Source organism: Panulirus ornatus, chromosome 12, assembly GCF_036320965.1.
Source record: "Panulirus ornatus isolate Po-2019 chromosome 12, ASM3632096v1, whole genome shotgun sequence".
NCBI classification, from domain to species: Eukaryota; Metazoa; Arthropoda; class Malacostraca; order Decapoda; family Palinuridae; genus Panulirus; species Panulirus ornatus.
The window spans coordinates 29052095-29073626 of NC_092235.1; the positions used below are offsets into that span (position 1 = coordinate 29052095).

General features: G+C 44.4%; 1 protein-coding gene across 1 annotated transcript in view; it reads left to right on the forward strand.

Moving 5' to 3' along the window:
* Window positions 1-21532, forward strand: part of LOC139752243 (uncharacterized) — a 68718-nt gene that overhangs the window by 12341 nt on the left and 34845 nt on the right. The window contains exons 3-5 of the mRNA XM_071668277.1: window positions 4336-4510; window positions 8157-13193; window positions 18533-18683. Of these exons, the coding sequence (XP_071524378.1) occupies window positions 4336-4510; window positions 8157-13193; window positions 18533-18683 (5363 nt within the window). The remainder of the gene's footprint in view (window positions 1-4335; window positions 4511-8156; window positions 13194-18532; window positions 18684-21532) is intronic.

Sequence of the window (21532 nt, forward strand, 5' to 3'; positions counted from 1 at the left end):
TTACATCATCATGCAATGTTTCAGTTGTAGGTTACATTATCGTGCAATGTTTCAGTTGCAGGTTACATTATCGTGCAATGTTTCAGTTGTAGGTTACATTATCGTGCAATGTTTCAGTTGCAGGTTACATTATCGTGCAATGTTTCAGTTGTAGGTTACATTATCGTGCAATGTTTCAGTTGTAGGTTACATTATCGTGCAATGTTTTAACAATGTGCAGATATTGTTTACTTGGTTCGTTTTAGGTTAGGTTAGGTGAAGCTAAACGCAGGTTAACAATAGGCCCAACGTAACAACCTTTTGGTTGGATGAGGCTAAGTATAAGGTAACAATGGTTAGGATGAGTGAGAGTACGAGATAACAATAGTTAGGGTGAGTGAGAGTAAGTACAAGATAACAATAGTTAAGGCTGTACACAAGGTGAAAGTCGTGCATATCACAAGTAGTGTGAGGATACAGCTGGAGGTGTTGCCTGCATACTGCTCTCGGTGACGTGTTCCTCCCTCACTTAACCTTCAGGTCACGTCTTCTCCAGCTTGGTACATAGCATAAGCAACAAGGATTCATCACTACAATATATATTCCCACAACCTGAGCTGATGATATAGATACATTCACTACATATACTGAGGAACTTCACTGACTTAAAAAGTTTGCTATGTGCCTAACACGAGGAAAGCAAGCTGGACAGAGGAGGAATACATATCACACGTTCAAAATGCAACACTAGCATGGAAGATTTGGTTCCCATGGAGCTTGTGTGCCAAGATAAAACACAAACACTAATCATTAACTCATATACCATGTGACCAGCTTCTACCTTAAGTTAGGGAATTCTAGCAAGCAACACAACATAACTACACTTCTTTCACTCGTGTACTTGGGATAATTACATAGACACAAGTACATATTCACCAAACCATTAAGTAGTACAGTAACACTTATGATATATGCATTTTGGAGAATGTAAATATTTGGGCAATGTATTTTTCTAATCAGACTGTTTAATATACATCAAACCATCACACTGCAGTACTGGATCTTTTAATTCACGTGATAAGACTTAATATATTACAGTATGCGATCAGATGTATTTCACATGGTCAGACTAGTTTGTTATTATTTCATACCATGAAATGACTTCATTTTTCACTTCATGTGATCAAACTAGTTAGTTAGTTTATTGTTTTGTTATTGGTCGTCCTTATTAGTACAGTCAGTCATTATGATGGTTTGTTGCATGACGATGTATGATGTTTGTTTACGTGGATCATGGTGAATGTGGCACCAGCCAGCCAGCAAGATATTTCCATATTCCTGAAGTTGCCAATGTAGTGGCATGATGCCCGAGCCAGAGGAAGTTGTCAAGTGTGCCACTCTTCTCATGTATAACAATAAAAACCAGACTCTGGCTCGCCAGACGAGTTGTAAATGTTGTAGTTACTTATTGATGACAGATGCAAGGGATAGTAAGAACGATATATATTTTTCGGTACATTGTCATGGTCCTGGATGACCAGGTACAATTGGTACTAAGGTATTATATGTTTTCCTCGGTTTACCGTGGTACCAGACAGTGGCTGGCCAGGTGCAGAGGGTATTAACGTATGACATTATGTTCCCTGTGTTCTACTAGTGTTACACAGTAACTTATGGAGGGCGAAAAGTATTACCAGAGTTGTCAACTCAAAAGTTTTGATGGCATGAGAGTCACTCCCGAAAAGCGTTAACCTTACTAAAATGAGTGAAAAAATGTGTTGAATTATTTCTGCTCTTTGACCTAGCAAATGATTAATAACATGTACGACTGACTAGTTTCATACTAAAACTCTTACCATTAATCGACATCTGATAATTCCAATTTACAATCTGTTCGTCCTCGGTGTCCTGGGGTTGTGGTGGTCTGTGCGAGGGTTGTGGTTGTGATGACACGTATGCTTACAGTACTTCCTTACGCAGTTTAAAAGCATAACAGCAGTTTCCGTTTCTTCTTAATCCATACTTGACAGTATTGCATTTAAGCTTTTGATAGTCTGTTTCGAAGCTTTTACTTCACGATATTCATATTAGTAAAGATACGCTGTACATGAGCGTTGGAGTGAGGCAATGTCAGCACAGTCAAAACCAACTCAGATCTGAGGTTAATGAAGGCATCTTCTCATGTGGCATCCATGGGCCTGGCTATTTCAGCCCACAGAGCTAGTTAAGGTCCTAGTGTTCTGGTTGTACAATAAGTGATGAAGTTTGCTCCACTGAAACTCATTACGTGTGAGAATTTCTTATTATCAGTAAAATCTTTCCTGATTCCAGAATTCCACGATTTATGGGTTGAAGGCTTTCATTAGTACTCAGTGATGACACTGACTACAACACTTGCACATTGTCTGGTAAACGTTGACAAAACTGTCTCACCAACTCCACTATAAACTGTATGTATCTTCCTCCAACTTACATTGTAGCATCTCCTGTTCAAACTCGTACCCCAAGTACGTATGTGGGTCTAAGTGGTTCTTTACTGAATGTCCTTCAATTTCTTGCTGAGATGATGACGACCTCACAACTTTGGGAATCATTAAGTCGAGTAACATTACCTAGCACTTGGCTTAGCTCTTGTACCTTCGCTTTTCATTTTTCATTTACACGTTGAACTTCTCGGAGACTATGTTTCAGGAATATTAGGAAGGCATAGTGTTTCCGTCACCAAACATGTTACAGAGGATCTGAGATGTGTGACAGATTTCACAATTTCTTGACATTTCAAAGCGAGTCTTAAGTTCAACCTACTGCTACAATATGTTGACAACTGCTGATTCAGATGACAGCCTTCGAGTCTGGTTTAGCTGTATTAATTTCAATGAAGCCTGACCATCACTGATAAAAAAAAAAAAAAATCATTTTGTACCCTGCTTGGCGAATGGCGGAGTGGGAGAAGCAATTGTAGGTTTCTAATAATAAAATCCAGGTTCTTCGGGAGACACTGCTGGAACATGAGACACAACCAGCTGTACACACTGGATCAGGATCAATATGAGGAAGTTCTTGACTTGAGTTTGGCACACATTCTACCGTTGCTAACATCTGTCATCACACAAGCCATGTTGGTGACAACTGTAACAAGATGTGTAACATTAATTTTCAAAGACTTCTTGATGTCATCACATTAGCATTAGTCAGTCAGCACAACAGAAATGTCACCACAATTTTCTTCTTACTTTCATAAGAGAACCAGATGCAATACCCAGTAGTTACGTTACCGTGATGTCATTACTCTAATTAATTAAGAGGTTAAACTTCTGATTGTTTATATCACCTTCCACCATCAACATGCGGGCCATCACACTGCACCACACACCCACCTTCCTGACTTCAACTTCTACATTGTTTACTGTCTACAAATCTTGCTTTGCACACTTCACTAAGATGATAACAACACATAATGAACAATGTTCTCCAATGAATGGTAATACATTTCCTTCACTAAGATGATAACAACACATAATGAACAATGTTCTCCAATGAATGGTAATACATTTCCTTCACTAAGATGATAACAACACGTAATGAACAATGTTCTCCAATGAATGGTAATACATTTCCTTCACTAAGATGATAACAACACGTGATGAACATTGTTCTCCAATGAATAGTAATACATTTCCTTCAGTCTTCCGTGCGTCATCACTCACTTTTTCAAATAGAATTGTGGTTCAACTTCAGAATGGCTCTTCAGTTTTTTTATGGTTCACTACTTTACTGTTTTTCACTGTCACTAAGTTTGGTAGACAATTGCAGTACTTGTATAGACATTTTGTGTTCTCCTCTGCATTTCTTAACCACTTTTAATATTTGTGCTCTTTCAACCACTCCGCTCTAGAATGTTGAATATATTTCTTATTCATTATTGTGTTCGTTAAATGGCCAACACATACAAGCGACAATGTTACTGTCCTTAATTCCTGGCTACGGTTACTTCTGTCACTCAACTGAACGGGGCACTGGAGGAGGGGCACCCCACGGAAATCACCCGAACTGAACCTCTTCAAAATAATTTGGAATATGTTCATTTCTATGAAAATATTTGCAGTTTTCCTTGTTATTTTAACAGGTTTCAATTAATCTTTCTAAATTGCATTAATATATTTTAATTAATGAGTGAATTTTCTCTGATGTCGAGATAACACAAAGTTTGGCGCTTAATAACAAAAACTCCGAAAAACGCGCGATGGCGCTAAATACGAAATTTAGTCGCTAGATCTATGTAAAAAGCGCTAGATCTAGCGCCAAAGACGCTAACTTAGCAACTCTGAGCACTACAGTATGATATGTTTTCCTCAGGTTCCGTTGGTGCCGGACAGTTCCGTGCCGGGCGCAAGAGGTTTGGCTGGTACTGACGTCGGTGACGGGGACGCGGGTCTGCCTCACATGGCAGCCTAACCTGGGCTGGTACGAGGCCCCGCCCACAGCCTTACCCTGTGGTCTACATAGCGGATTTATCTTCATTAAAGACAAGGTTGGCAGCTCAGCTAACGTCCCGTTACTCAGGTTCTCCTATGATGGCATCTTTTAATGTAATCACTGTATTCTTTGATACTGGAGGCCCATCAAACCCACTTACACTGTACAAATTATATTACTTGCTATGTTTGACAGGTTATGACCTTATACGTACATCTCTATATGATTTTCCTTTTATTCACCATTCCTCTAGTATGAACAGTTTCCAGTATGAGGGAAGGTCAGCATTGCAGCAAACTTTCAAATGTCACAGACATGACGTCATCTGTCTTGAGATCGTGAGACACAATGAATGTCACTGGCCACAACAACTTCATTATACAATACTCTGTACTAACCAGGTGCCTCTCATTACACAAGGCTTCCCATCACCCAGGTGCCTCTCATTACACAAGGCTTCCCATCACCCAGGTGCCTCTCATTACACAAGGCTTCCCATCACCCAGGTGCCTCTCATTACACAAGGCTTCCCATCACCCAGGTGCCTCTCATTACACAAGGCTTCCCATCACCCAGGTGCCTCTCATTACACAAGGCTTCCCATCACCCAGGTGCCTCTCATTACACAAGGCTTCCCATCACCCAGGTGCCTCTCATTACACAAGGCTTCCCATCACCCAGGTGCCTCTCATTACACAAGACTTCCCATCACCCAGGTGCCTCTCATTACACAAGGCTTCCCATCACCCAGGTGCCTCTCATTACACAAGACTTCCCATCACCCAGGTGCCTCTCATTACACAAGGCTTCCCATCACCCAGGTGCCTCTCATTACACAAGGCTTCCCATCACCCAGGTGCCTCTCATTACACAAGACTTCCCATCACCCAGGTGCCTCTCATTACACAAGGCTTCCCATCACCCAGGTGCCTCTCATTACACAAGGCTTCCCATCACCCAGGTGCCTCTCATTACACAAGGCTTCCCATCACCCAGGTGCCTCTCATTACACAAGGCTTCCCATCACCCAGGTGCCTCTCATTACACAAGACTTCCCATCACCCAGGTGCCTCTCATTACACAAGACTTCCCATCACCCAGGTGCCTCTCATTACACAAGGCTTCCCATCACCCAGGTGCCTCTCATTACACAAGGCTTCCCATCACCCAGGTGCCTCTCATTACACAAGACTTCCCATCACCCAGGTGCCTCTCATTACACAAGGCTTCCCATCACCCAGGTGCCTCTCATTACACAAGGCTTCCCATCACCCAGGTGCCTCTCATTACACAAGACTTCCCATCACCCAGGTGCCTCTCATTACACAAGACTTCCCATCACCCAGGTGCCTCTCATTACACAAGACTTCCCATCACCCAGGTGCCTCTCATTACACAAGGCTTCCCATCACCCAGGTGCCTCTCATTACACAAGACTTCCCATCACCCAGGTGCCTCTCATTACACAAGGCTTCCCATCACCCAGGTGCCTCTCATTACACAAGGCTTCCCATCACCCAGGTGCCTCTCATTACACAAGGCTTCCCATCACCCAGGTGCCTCTCATTACACAAGACTTCCCATCACCCAGGTGCCTCTCATTACACAAGGCTTCCCATCACCCAGGTGCCTCTCATTACACAAGACTTCCCATCACCCAGGTGCCTCTCATTACACAAGACTTCCCATCACCCAGGTGCCTCTCATTACACAAGGCTTCCCATCACCCAGGTGCCTCTCATTACACAAGACTTCCCATCACCCAGGTGCCTCTCATTACACAAGGCTTCCCATCACCCAGGTGCCTCTCATTACACAAGGCTTCCCATCACCCAGGTGCCTCTCATTACACAAGACTTCCCATCACCCAGGTGCCTCTCATTACACAAGGCTTCCCATCACCCAGGTGCCTCTCATTACACAAGGCTTCCCATCACCCAGGTGCCTCTCATTACACAAGACTTCCCATCACCCAGGTGCCTCTCATTACACAAGACTTCCCATCACCCAGGTGCCTCTCATTAAGCCAGGATGTGCTCGGGTCATGTCAGCTCCGCCCTCACTCCACAACCCTCTGCCAGCCACCAAGGAATTGCCCGATACTCGGCGTCTTACAGTACCAAGTGTCCCACTAACGAACTATTTCCATGTGTGTCCCTTCACGCTGGGCTCTCCCATCAAACAAGGATGTCCCATCACTTCAGAATCCTTCACCCAAAGGTTTTACGCCACAAGGATATCTGCCATCACAAGGGTTATCCTGCCATCACGACTCTCAACATCACTTACAACTGTCAGCCATTCACACGTACCCTGTTACGTCATCACTCATTGCTCTCCTAACTGAGGATTGTATCATCCTTCGGGAGTCTCCTATCATAACTGAGGATTGTATCATCCTTCGGGAGTCTCCTATCATAACTGAGGATTGTATCATCCTTCGGGAGTCTCCTATCATAACTGAGGATTGTATCATCCTTCGGGAGTCTCCTATCATAACTGAGGATTGTATCATCCTTCGGGAGTCTCCTATCATAACTGAGGATTGTATCATCCTTCGGGAGTCTCCTATCATAACTGAGGATTGTATCATCCTTCGGGAGTCTCCTATCATAACTGAGGATTGTATCATCCTTCGGGAGTCTCCTATAACCGAGGGTGCATCATCACTGGGGATTCTCGAATCATCCTCACATAATAATGAAGGGTTCAGGTGTTAGTAGAGAAGTGAAGACATGTCACCATATTCCTGCTGACCTGTACCTTTGCAGCCCAAATATGGACATGGAACGAGTCACAGGTCAAGTGTCCAGGCTGTGGAAATGAGCCATTTGAGAGGAGCATGTGGCACGACTAGGTGGTATGAAGAAAGAAATGACATTTATGAGAGAATTGGAAGGCAGGAATGGAAAGGGAGTAAATTGTGGAATGGTAGAGTGGATGAAACGTAATATTTCAGAAGTGATTTGCGTTTGTGAAAAGATGGAGACAGTGTATGAGAGTATGATTAATGGGGTTGTTGTGAAAGGTAGACCACTTGTATCATGGGCAAATATAGTGGAAGAGTCCTGGAGGGAGAGAAATGGTGACAGAATACGTTGAAAAGTGTATACGACGGAGGGATGTAAGGAGAGGAAAAAGTGGTAACTCTCCTCAAACTCCTACCACCTTAATAGGGTAGTTCCTGGAGGGAAGAAGCTTCACACATGTAGACAGATATATTGTTAACACAATGAGGGACGGGGTATTGAGACGACATCAGGAAAGGTTGATCTGTACAGAGCACATATACATGAGGTGGAGAGAGAGTTCCGACCTACGAACATCTATAACATGGTTTTTCATTAAGCATGGCCGGTATATGTTTCTCACTACATAACTTGTTTGAATAACAAAACAGTAATTTGTTCTCTGTGGCTATGGACGTTATATAAATTATGATTTTGGGTTCATCTGGAACTGTTTTAAGCCAATCATCAAGGCTTCTTTTGAATGTATTTATGTAAGAGTGCAAGTGAGACAGAAGGGAAGATTTTGGCAGAAGATTTGTTGTTGTGTAGAAAGTTGTAAAGTTGTGCATTACAAAGATATGCATGGGTCTCCCTACTGAATACTGAAAGGTTTCTTTGTGTATATAGAGTTAATGCCGTGTAGTCCTGCATGTTGAAGTTGTCACTAAGGATGTTTTGTTTCATTTAAAGGTTCGTGACACAATCACTGGCAGTCTTCAGTCAAGGGACAGAGACTACAAGGTGGATCCATTCCACATTGTCCCACACAAGTTTGCTGTTGAGCTGTTCTTGGAATCGGATCAAACTTCACCATTCTGGAGTGATGTGCCAGAGTTGCGTCTACGTTACCTCAGTTCTGATCACTTAGATAGACTTATCACCACCACCCATCAAGACTCCAACACAAGACAAGAGTCTGGAGGTCTCCATGGTCGTAAGTGGGTCTCCTCAACATCACTGAGTAACGCTGGAAATCGTGGTACAACAGGAGAGAAGATTTCAATCATTACAAGAGATTTAGCAGGAAGACATGCACAGAGAAATGTTCAGGCAGGAGGCTTAACTCGAGGCAGGTCTCACAACCAACTGCTACTGTCATCAACTTCATGTGATAACCTGAGACATCAAGGACAAGCATCGGCGTCTTCACCGAATCTCTCTCGGGCTTTCCAGGTGGCTGTCGATCTGTCACGTGCTAGTTCCAAGTTCCTTGCTGGACTGTCATCAACCAGCAGTGGGGTCTGTCTGGGCTTTGAGGATGGCAGTGAGCCTCCCTCTCCAGAGACTAAGGAGTCGACCCACATCAACAGCCCCTATGCTGCTGAAGGGGAAACTTCCCAGGATTCTGAAGATGCTGGAGCAGGTGCCAGAAAGAAGAAATCCGTATATAGTTGCCATGATCGATCTCTCCATATTGAGGACTTAACTGAAGAAGAAACATGGAGACAAAGACAAGAAACAGCATCCAAAAGGGCTGAAGGATCTAATGCCTCTAGTACATCATTTGAAGATTTCCTTGCTACAGTTTCTGCTGTTAGACGAGCAAATTTTAAATCTGAGCTGAACCTTTTACGTTATGACACCTTAGCACAAGAACGCTTGGTAAAGGAAATTTTAGCTCCTTCCGACTCTGACTTTGAAGACGAGGAAGCGGCATGTGAAGCTAGTGAGTCTGACTTTGTAGGACATTACGGATGTGTCATCACCTTTGAAAGTCGCAGCTCTAGTATGGATGATGTTGGATCTCCTCGAGCCCTCGAGGATGTTCTAGTGTCACTCACATCAAATGAAAGCCACCCAGAGTTTAACTTTGAGATTTCACAACCTGAACCACTTTCTTCAGCGACGGAACATGATTCTGAGTCCATCCTTGAGACAGGAAGCAGTTGTGAAGGAAGACAACCTAAAGCTGCACCAGTAAGTCCTGTGTCATGCTGTGAACCCTCAAGTTTGGATCATATTTTAGTGTCAGTATCTGCTGCATTGAACAACACTCACATCTCTGCATCATTGATGAGTGCTGAGGCCCACGCTCCAGGATTGAACCATCCTTCTAGTACCACTCTACCACACGGGGAGCACCATCTAAAAGGAGACCACTATAATGAATCTGGTCAAACAACCACAGACGGTGCTGGTCCAGAAGATGAAGTAGAGCCACAGGTTGCTGGTCTTGCCACACCATCTGTTGTCATCAGTTATCCATGTAGCACACCTGATATTGATGATGAAAATTTCCAATATGAGTCACTCAAGCACGATGATGAACACTTTCCAATTGATATCCGCAATATAGACAGTGAAGACTCACTGGAAGGTGCTGCTTTGAAAGTTCATGTTGGTCATGCATTGCAAACTGAAACTCCATCAAGTCCGCCAGATAGTGGTGCAGGCCAGAGTGGGAGAAGTGGCTCATATGACGTAGAGACAGCCCAACCCACCTATTCTTCAGTGGATGGAGAGGTGCCAACTAACTCTCTTGTACCACCACAAAGCCAGAAAGCTACTGTGAGAGAAGTCAAAAATTTTGAATATACCCATGGTAAAAAGAGTTCACCAAAGGAACAAACAAAGAGTGAGACAGAAACAAAGAGAAGAAACTTTGGCAGGGAAGTTAATGATGTGCCACAGACTAGCGAGTGTGTGAAGCCGGAACTACAAGATGACCAGCTAGGTAAAGGTGGACACATTTCTGATATCTTCAACTCTTCACTGGCACAAAATGACTACATAGGTCCTCCTGAACCAGGGGGCAGTGGAGGCAGATTATCCACAAGTGGTGTTGAAGGAAGAGAGTTCACAAGTGGTAAAAGCAAAACTCATCCAAGTGGTACTGAAACCACACCTTATTCAAGTGGCGATGAAGGCACAACACTCCTAGGTAGTGATGATGATAGTACAACTTCTCAAAGTTATAATAAAGGCAGAACTTATAATGAAGACAAAACTTATCAAAGTGGTAATACAGGCAGAACATTCATACATGATGAAGGCACAACATTCATAGGTAGTTGTAAAGGCAGAATTTATGAAAGTAGTGATGAAGGCAAAACTTATCCAAGTGGAGCTGAAGTCAGCCTTCATCCAAGTGGCGAAACAGGTGATAACAAAACTTATCCAAGTAATAATGACGACACATCATGTAAAAATGGTGATGAAAGAACATTCACAGGTGGTGATGAAGGAAGAACATTTACAGGTGGTGATAAAGGAAGAACATTTATAGGTGGTGATAAAGGAAGAACATTTACAGGTGGTGATAAAGGAAGAACATTTACAGGTGGTGATAAAGGAAGAACATTTACAGGTGGTGATGAAGGAAGAACATTTATAGGTGGTGATAAAGGAAGAACATTTACAGGTGGTGATAAAGGAAGAACATTTACAGGTGGTGATAAAGGAAGAACATTTACAGGTGGTGATGAAGGAAGAACATTTACAGGTGGTGATAAAGGAAGAACATTTACAGGTGGTGATGAAGGAAGAACATTTACAGGTGGTGATGAAGGAAGAACATTTACAGGTGGTGATAAAGGAAGAACATTTACAGGTGGTGATGAAGGAAGAACATTTACAGGTGGTGATGAAGGAAGAACATTTACAGGTGGTGATGAAGGAAGAACATTTACAGGTGGTGATGAAGGAAGAACATTTACAGGTGGTGATCAAGGAAGAACATTTACAGGTGGTGATGAAGGTAGAACCTTTACAGGTGGTGATGAAGGAAGAACATTTACAGGTGGTGATAAAGGAAGAACATTTACAGGTGGTGATAAAGGAAGAACATTTACAGGTGGTGATGAAGGAAGAACAATTACAGGTGGTGATGAAGGAAGAACATTTACAGGTGGTGATCAAGGAAGAACATTTACAGGTGGTGATCAAGGAAGAACATTTACAGTTGGTGATGAAGGTAGAACATTTACAGGTGGTGAAGGAAGAACATTTACAGGTGGTGATGAAGGAACAACATTTACAGGTGGTGATGAAGGAAGAACATTCACAGGTGGTGATGAAGGAAGAACATTTACAGGTGGTGAAGGTAGAACATTTACAGGTGGTGATGAAGGTAGAACATTCACAGGTGGTGATGAAGGTAGAACATTCACAGGTGGTGATGAAGGTAGAACATTCACAGGTGGTGATGAAGGTAGAACATTCACAGGTGGTGATGAAGTCAGAATATTCACAGATGGTCAGCGATGCAGAACTTATGCAAGTAGTGATGGAAAAAGAACATTCACAGTTGGTTATGAAGGCAGAACATTCACAGTTGGTTATGAAGGCAGAACATTCACAGGTGGTGATGAAGGCAGAACATTCACAGGTGGTGATGAAGGCAGAACTTATCCAGAAGTTAATGAAGGGAGACAATTCACAGGTGGTGACAGAGGCAGAACATTCACAGGTGGTGACAGAGGCAGAACATTCACAGGTGGTGACAGAGGCAGAACATTCACAGGTGGTGATGGAGGTAGAACATTTACAGGTGGTGATGAAGGAAGAACATTTACAGGTGGTGATGAAGGTAGAACATTCACAGGTGGTGATGAAGGTAGAACATTCACAGGTGGTGACAGAAGCAGAACATTCACAGGTGGTGACAGAGGCAGAACATTCACAGGTGGTGACAGAAGCAGAACATTCACAGGTGGTGATGGAGGCAGAACATTCACAGGTGGTGATGGAGGTAGAACATTCACAGGTGGTGATGGAGGCAGAACATTCACAGGTGGTGACAGAAGCAGAACATTCACAGGTGGTGACAGAGGCAGAACATTCACAGGTGGTGACAGAAGCAGAACATTCACAGGTGGTGATGGAGTTAGAATATTCACAGGTGGTGATGGAGGTAGAACATTCACAGGTGGTGATAGAGGTAAAACATTCACAGATGGTGAAAAGGTTAAGAGTTTCACAGATGGTGATGATAAAGGTCAGATGGTGACCAGTGTTGACCGAAGGAAACGTGTGAGAGACGGTGATGACGTAAGAGGTCATGACCCCATTGGATGTCAGGATGTCGTGGGGAGCAGGGGTCAGCAGGAGAGGGAGTCAGATGGTGGAGCAAGAGGTGTGAGGAGACTGCACAACGTTGCCACACAAACATCACACAAGAAACTTACATCACAAGCAACATCCACACAACCCTATCATGTGGCCGACAGTGACGACATCTCCACTACTCCACCAAGCAAGTACACTCGCTCTCCACTACGTAGCAGGACCACTGGCCAGGTTGAGGCCCTATACTCTCCACTCCCAGACAAACTTAGTGGCCCGTGGTCACAGAGGTTCTGCAGGGGAGCGTCCACTGCACCAGCACACACTGCTGACCTGGCTGCACTACAGAGGAACCTGTACCACATGGTGCACGAACCCAGCCAACTTGATCAGAACACCTTGCTGCTGGGGGCACTACAGAGGCAGGTGTTGCAGACACGTGGTCATCAGAGAGCCAACACCTACCTGGCTCGCTCAACACCTGCTGATGGTCATCACAATCAACACTCACCCGACATCCACACCTCACCGGTCCATTACAAGTACCCAGTACTAAACTCTTCTCTCGTCCACTCATCTTCCTCTCTGGCTTCACTTACCCACCCTTACCTGGCCTCGTTTGACGCAGCACCACCACCAGGGGTCAGGTCAAGCAGGGTCAGCTATGGCAGCAGCACCAGTGACCTGGGCAGACTCCATCGCAGGAACACTTCCTTCCAGCACGTGGGTAAGTAAGAACAAGATGGTGTGTGGTGGTCACATAGAGTGGTGGTCACACGGTGTGTGATGGTCACATGGTGTGGTGGTCACACGGTGTGTGGTGGTCACACGGTGTGTGGTGGTCACATGGTGTGGCACACCAAGTACTGACATCTATCATATTACCACACAACTGATGTACCTTGTAATATATATATTTATTTATTTATATATATATATATATATATATATATATATATATATATATATATATATATATATATATATATATATATATATATATTCTTAATACCTTCCACAGAGCATCTCTATCAACTCTATCATATGCCTTCTCCAGATGCATAAATGCTACATACAAATCCATTTGCTTTTCTAAGTATTTCTCACATACATTCTTCAAAGCAAACACCTGATCCACACATCCTCTACCACTTCTGAAACCACACTGCTCTTCCCCAATCTGATGCTCTGTACATGCCTTCACCCTCTCAATCAATACCCTCCCATATAATTTGCCAGGAATACTCAACAAACTTATACCTCTGTAATTTGAGCACTCACTCTTATCCCCATTGCCTTTGTACAATGGCACTATGCACGCATTCCGCCAATCCTCAGGTATCTCACCATGAGTCATACATACATTAAATAACCTTACCAACCAGTCAACAATACAGTCACCCCCTTTTTTAATAAATTCCACTGCAATACCATCCAAACCTGCTGCCTTGCCGGCTTTCATCTTCCGCAAAGCTTTTACTACCTCTTCTCTGTTTACCAACTCATTTTCCCTAACCCTCGCACTTTGCACACCACCTCGACCAAAACACCCTATATCTGCCACTCTATCATCAAACACATTCAACAAACCTTCAAAATACTCACTCCATCTCCTTCTCACATCACCACTACTTGTTATCACCTCCCCATTTGCGCCCTTCACTGAAGTTCCCATTTGCTCCCTTGTCTTACGCACTTTATTTACCTCCTTCCAGAACATCTTTTTATTCTCCCTAAAAGTTAATGATACTCTCTCACCCCAACTCTCATTTGCCCTTTTTTTCACCTCTTGCACCTTTCTCTTGACCTCCTGTCTCTTTCTTTTATACGTCTCCCACTCAATTTCATTTTTTCCCTGCAAAAATCGTCCAAATGCCTCTCTCTTCTCTTTCACTAATACTCTTACTTCTTCATCTCACCACTCACTACCCTTTCTAATCAACCCACCTCCCACACTTCTCATGCCACAAGCATCTTTTGCGCAATCCATCACTGATTCCCTAAATACATCCCATTCCTCCCCCACTCCCCTTACTTCCATTGTTCTCACCTTTTTCCATTCTGTACTCAGTCTCTCCTGGTACTTCCTCACACAAGTCTCCTTCCCAAGCTCACTTACTCTCACCACCCTCTTCACCCCAACATTCACTCTTCTTTTCTGAAAACCCATACAAATCTTCACCTTAGCCTCCACAAGATAATGATCAGACATCCCTCCAGTTGCACCTCTCAGCACATTAACATCCAAAAGTCTCTCTTTCGCGCGCCTGTCAATTAACACGTACTCCAATAACGCTCTCTGGCCATATATAAGAATATATGGTGTGGGAGGCAAGTTGTTAGAAGCAGTGAAAAGTTTTTATCGAGGATGTAAGGCATGTGTACGTGTAGGAAGAGAGGAAAGTGATTGGTTCTCAGTGAATGTAGGTTTGCGGCAGGGGTGTGTGATGTCTCCATGGTTGTTTAATTTGTTTATGGATGGGGTTGTTAGGGAGGTGAATGCAAGAGTTTTGGAAAGAGGGGCAAGTATGAAGTCTGTTGGGGATGAGAGAGCTTGGGAAGTGAGTCAGTTGTTGTTCGCTGATGATACAGCGCTGGTGGCTGATTCATGTGAGAAACTGCAGAAGCTGGTGACTGAGTTTGGTAAAGTGTGTGAAAGAAGAAAGTTAAGAGTAAATGTGAATAAGAGCAAGGTTATTAGGTACAGTAGGGTTGAGGGTCAATTCAATTGGGAGGTGAGTTTGAATGGAGAAAAACTGGAGGAAGTGAAGTGTTTTAGATATCTGGGAGTGGATCTGGCAGCGGATGGAACCATGGAAGCGGAAGTGGATCATAGGGTGGGGGAGGGGGCGAAAATTCTGGGAGCCTTGAAGAATGTGTGGAAGTCGAGAACATTATCTCGGAAAGCAAAAATGGGTATGTTTGAAGGAATAGTGGTTCCAACAATGTTGTATGGTTGCGAGGCGTGGACTATGGATAGAGTTGTGCGCAGGAGGATGGATGTGCTGGAAATGAGATGTTTGAGGACAATGTGTGGTGTGAGGTGGTTTGATCGAGTAAGTAACGTAAGGGTAAGAGAGATGTGTGGAAATAAAAAGAGCGTAGTTGAGAGAGCAGAAGAGGGTGTTTTGAAATGGTTTGGTCACATGGAGAGAATGAGTGAGGAAAGATTGACCAAGAGGATATATGTGTCGGAGGTGGAGGGAACGAGGAGAAGAGGGAGACCAAATTGGAGGTGGAAAGATGGAGTGAAAAAGATTTTGTGTGATCGGGGCCTGAACATGCAAGAGGGTGAAAGGAGGGCAAAGAATAGAGTGAATTGGAGCGATGTGGTATACCGGGGTTGACGTGCTGTCAGTGGATTGAATCAAGGCATGTGTATGGGGGTGGGTTGGGCCATTTCTTTCGTCTGTTTCCTTACGCTACCTCGCAAACGCGGGAGACAGCGGAAAATATATATATATATATATATATATATATATATATATATATATATATATATATATATTTGGAAAGGATCACAATTTTGCACGTAATCAAGATATGAGTCCACGGGGAAAATGAAAAGATAAGTTCCCAAGTGCACTTTCGTGTAATAATCACATAATCAGGGGGGACACAAGAGAGAAATATAACAGCCAGTTGATATACAACGAAGAGACGAAGCTAGGACGCCATTTGGTAAACATGCGATTGTAAAGACAATCGTCTTAGACAATCGCATGTTTACCAAATTGCGTCGTAGCTTCGTCTCTTCGATCTACATCAACTGACGAATATTTCTCTCTTATGTCTCCCCTGATGATGTGATTATTACACAAAAATGCACTTAGGAACTTGTCGTTTCATTTTCCCCGTGGACTCATAGGGATATATATATATATATATATATATATATATATATATATATATATATATATATATATATATATATATATATATATTCTTTTCTTTTTCTTTCAAACTATTCGCCATTTCCCGCGTTAGCGAGGTAGCGTTAAGAACAGAGGACTGGGCCTTTGAGGGAATATCCTCACCTGGCCCCTTCTCTGTTCCTTCTTTTGGAAAAAAAAAAAAAATGAGAGGGGAGGATTTCCAGCCCCCCGCTCCCTTCCCTTTTAGTCGCCTTCTACGACACGCAGAGAATACGTGGGAAGTATTCTTTCTCCCCTATCCCCAGGGATAATATATATATATATATATATATATATATATATATATATATATATATATATATATATATATATATATATGGTGAAATCGTACTTCAGTAGGAGTTCCTACAATCATATATAACATGTAATTTTTCTCTCCATGTAGCACGACGTTTCATGGTGACAGTGCACCTCATCAGGAGATGCCAGGCAATACTTAAAGTTATTTACATCCTAACACACACTCTAGATACCCGCCGTCTAGTGATGTTTGATGTGACCTTACGACTCTAGTGATGTTTGATGTGACCTTACGACTCCAGTGATGTTTGATGTGACCTTACGACTCCAGTGATGTTTGATGTGACCTTACGACTATAGTGATGTTTGATGTGACCTTACGACTCTGGTGATGTGTATGATGTGACCTTATGACTCTAGTGATGTGTTTGATGTGACCTTATGACCAATAATGTGCTTAATGTGACCTTGTGACATGTGATGAGATTTTATGAATCTAGTGATATCTCTGACGAGGTCGTATAACCAGGTGATGTTTATCATGTGACCTTATGACTCAGGTGATGTTTATCATGTGACCTTATGACTCAGGTGATGTTTATCACGTGACCTTATGACTCAGGTGATGTTTATCATGTGACCTTATGACTCAGGTGATGTTTATCACGTGACCTTATGACTCAGGTAGTTTATCATGTGACCTTATGACTCAGGTGATGTTTATCATGTGACCTTATGACTCAGGTGATGTATGTTATGTGATTTCATCATAGTGATATTTGTGACGACCTTATAGTACTGATATTGATGTGTGACATTACGTGGGAATGTCAGTGACGTTTGATGTATGTGGTTACAATAATGCTGGGTTGGGAGCCATATGTATCATGTTCAGGTAAATATGGGCATGACTTTATACGTCGTAGGAAACAAGTCAGGTAGGTATGGCTGAGAGGAAGCATTAACAATTCACTACAAAGTCCATCAAGGAGACTCCACTCTACCTACACACACACACACACACACACACACATACGATGGTTTTATTTGTTCAGTGACTTTATTTAGGAGGGATAACTGTGTCTACCGTTGTACTTGTCTACTGTATATGTATATAATACCAATAGGTAAAGTGAGACAATACATTTTCGTTTTTGAAAGCTGGATGTTCAAGAAGACGGGACCTTAATGTGAGGTATGATGATGATGTCATGAGGTAGTAAGTTGACCTCGGCTAACATGAGGAGAGACATGAGTGGTAACATTGTGGTGTGTGTGTGTGTGTGACCAATGATAGCCAAGTTAATGTGTTGAACATGATAGTGGGTCACCCCACCATACATGTAGCCCACACCAGGTGTAGGCGGGCCACACCAGGTGTAGGCGGGCCACACCAGTTGTATGCGGGCCACACCAGGTGTATGAGGGCCACATCTGGTGTAGGCGGGCCACACCTGGTGTAGGCGGGCCACACCTGGTGCAGGCGGGCCACACCTGGTGTAGGCGGGCCACACCAGGTGTATGCGGGCCACACCTGGTGTAGGCGGGCCACACCTGGTGCAGACGGGCCACACCAGGTGTAGGCGGGCCACACCTGGTGTAGGCGGGCCACATCTGGTGTTTACTGATGGTATCAGGCGTGAGTGGTTGGGGGAGGGAGCATGTGCCCAGCACGTCCGTCCGTCCACCTCACAAATCAATACCGTCTCAGGCCGTCGTACGCTGGCTTGACCCACCAGGTATGTGTGTGGTGCGACTTCTGCTGGTGAAGCAGGAGGTCAATGTAGCTGGATCATCACGCGAAGCTACTGTTTTGTTGAACTAGATTTACTTTATTGACTTATTTTACTTATTACACGACACAGATGTTTGACTGGTCATATATAGCACTGTGTAGAGGCAGTCTCACTCACCTCCACAAGATCCGTTACTCACCACAACATGTTTCCAACCACCACAACACCCTGTGATCATCACAAACCCCGTCCCTCACCACAACATATGGTTGGGGTGAACCATACCAAAAGCCCAGTTAGTGGTAAGTACACCAGCTTACTCCCGTATCAGAAGGTGTGTGTGTGTGTGTGTGTGTGTGTGTGTGTGTGTGTGTGTGTGTACGGGCAGTGACTTGTACATTCGTGAGGTTCCTCTGGTAAACTTTTTTCATATAACATTTTTGTTTCGTATGTCAACATTCAGGAATTAGTAGTTTCAAGTTTTAACATTTTAGTATCACCTTCCTCCATCCATACTATCTGTATCTTCAAAAAATTGTTAATTGTCATCATGAGACTGGAATAGAAACTGGAAGTTTATAATCCAATCATTCCTTACTCTTCTTTCTTTGATGGTGGCCAAATTTCGTCTCCTTACATCTCACCATAATTCAACTTTTCATTTTGGCACATCTCTAATGCCCTACTGTAGACCTTGTCTGTTAGTTCGATGTTAAGCGACGTATTAAAGCAGACAATGATATAATGATCCTGACCTGAGCCACGATATGAACTCCTTCCATAATACTTTCCCTAAACATAAACATACGAGCCAAGGTAATATTAGCCAACAGATGATCCGCACACGATCTGTCTTTACATTTCTTCTTTGTTTACGTACAATACTTGTGTCTCACGTAGACATTCCTGCAGCTTATGTCCTGCTACTTAACATTCATCACCAGGTCCAGTGTCACTACGTCCCATCCACATTACTTGGATTAAATACGTCATCAGCCACCAACCATACTAACTATGTGTCCAGGTGGGTCTCAGTGTAGCATGATACCAGCGCTCCCTCAACATGTCACCGTCTTCCGCTGCATCAATGATTGGTGAAACCTTGGTCAATCTGGTACTCTTCAGAACCATTAAGGAAAAAATTGACCTCCCTGCCTTTCTCTCTCTCTCTCTCTCTCTCTCTCTCTCTCTCTCTCTCTCTGCCGCAGTAAGTGATGGACACAGGTGGTGGTTGGCCGACCCTCCGCCAGTCACCCTCGGGCCGCCGGTGAAGTAGTACGTCTTGCCTCCCGCCACACTGCCCAGAGCCTGCCTTCAGTGCCTTCTGGTTTTTGGGTAGTTGTACGGACGTACGTGATTCAGTACGTGAGTAGGAAGATTGTATACGTGAGTTGTGGTGCTGGTGGCACCCGTCACCTACATCTTCTGCAGTATTGACGCCCCAACAAAGGTCACTAAGGCTATCCATTCCCGCTCCCTTACCCACCACAGTCCTCCTTACCGCTAGCTCCCCATGCTTGCCTCTAGCTCCCCATGCTTGCCTCTAGCTCCCCATGCTTACCTCTAGCTCCCCATGCTTACCTCTAGCTCCCCATGTTTACCTCTAGCTCCCCATGCTTACCTCTAGCTCCCCATGCTTACCTCTAGCTCCCCATGCTTACCTCTAGCTCCCCATGCTTACCTCTAGCTCCCCATGCATACCTCTAGCTCCCCATGCTTACCTCTAGCTCCCCATGCTTACCTCTAGCTCCCCATGCTTACCTCTAGCTCCCCATGCTTACCTCTAGCTCCCCATGTTTACCTCTAGCTCCCCATGCTTACCTCTAGCTCCCCATGCTTACCTCTAGTTCCCCATGCTTACCTCTAGCTCCCCATGCTTACCTCTAGCTCCCCATGAATACCTCTAGCTCCCCATGCTTGCCTCTAGCTCCCCATGCTTACCTCTAGCTCCCCATGCTTGCCTCTAGCTCCCCATGCTTACCTCTAGCTCCCCATGCTTACCTCTAGCTCCCCATGCTTACCTCTAGCTCCCCATGCTCACCTCTAGCTCCCCATGCATACCTCTAGCTCCCCATGCATACCTCTAGCTCCCCATGCTTACCTCTAGCTCCGTATGCTTACCTCTAGCTCCCCATGCATACCTCTAGCTCCCCATGCTTACCTCCAGCTCCCCATGCTTACCTCCAGCTCCCCATGCATACCTCTAGCTCCCCATGCTTACCTCTAGCTCCCCATGCTTGCCTCTAGCTCCCCATGCTTGCCTCTAGCTCCCCATGCTTACCTCTAGCTCCCCATGCATACCTCTAGCTCCCCATGCTTGCCTCTAGCTCCTCATGCTTACCTCTAGCTCCCCATGCTTACCTCTAGCTCCCCATGCTTACCTCTAGCTCCCCATGCATACCTCTAGCTCCCCATGCATACCTCTAGCTCCCCATGCTTACCTCTAGCTCCCCATGCTTACCTCTAGCTCCCCATGCTTACCTCTAGCTCCCCATGCATACCTCTAGCTCCCCATGCTTACCTCTAGCTCCCCATGCATACCTCTAGCTCCCCATGCTTACCTCTAGCTCCCCATGCTTACTTCTAGCTCCCCATGCTTACTTCTAGCTCCCCATGCTTACCTCTAGCTCCCCATGCTTACCTCTAGCTCCCCATGCTTACCTCTAGCTCCCCATGCATACCTCTAGCTCCCCATGCTCACCTCTAGCTCCCCATGCATACCTCTAGCTCCCCATGCATACCTTTAGCTCCCCATGCTTACCTCTAGCTCCCCATGCTTACCTCTAGCTCCCCATGCTTACCTCTAGCTCCCCATGTTTACCTCTAGCTCCCCATGCTTACCTCTAGCTCCCCATGCTTACCTCTAGTTCCCCATGCTTACCTCTAGCTCCCCATGCTTACCTCTAGCTCCCCATGAATACCTCTAGCTCCCCATGCTTGCCTCTAGCTCCCCATGCTTACCTCTAGCTCCCCATGCTTGCCTCTAGCTCCCCATGCTTACCTCTAGCTCCCCATGCTTACCTCTAGCTCCCCATGCTTACCTCTAGCTCCCCATGCTCACCTCTAGCTCCCCATGCATACCTCTAGCTCCCCATGCATACCTCTAGCTCCCCATGCTTACCTCTAGCTCCGTATGCTTACCTCTAGCTCC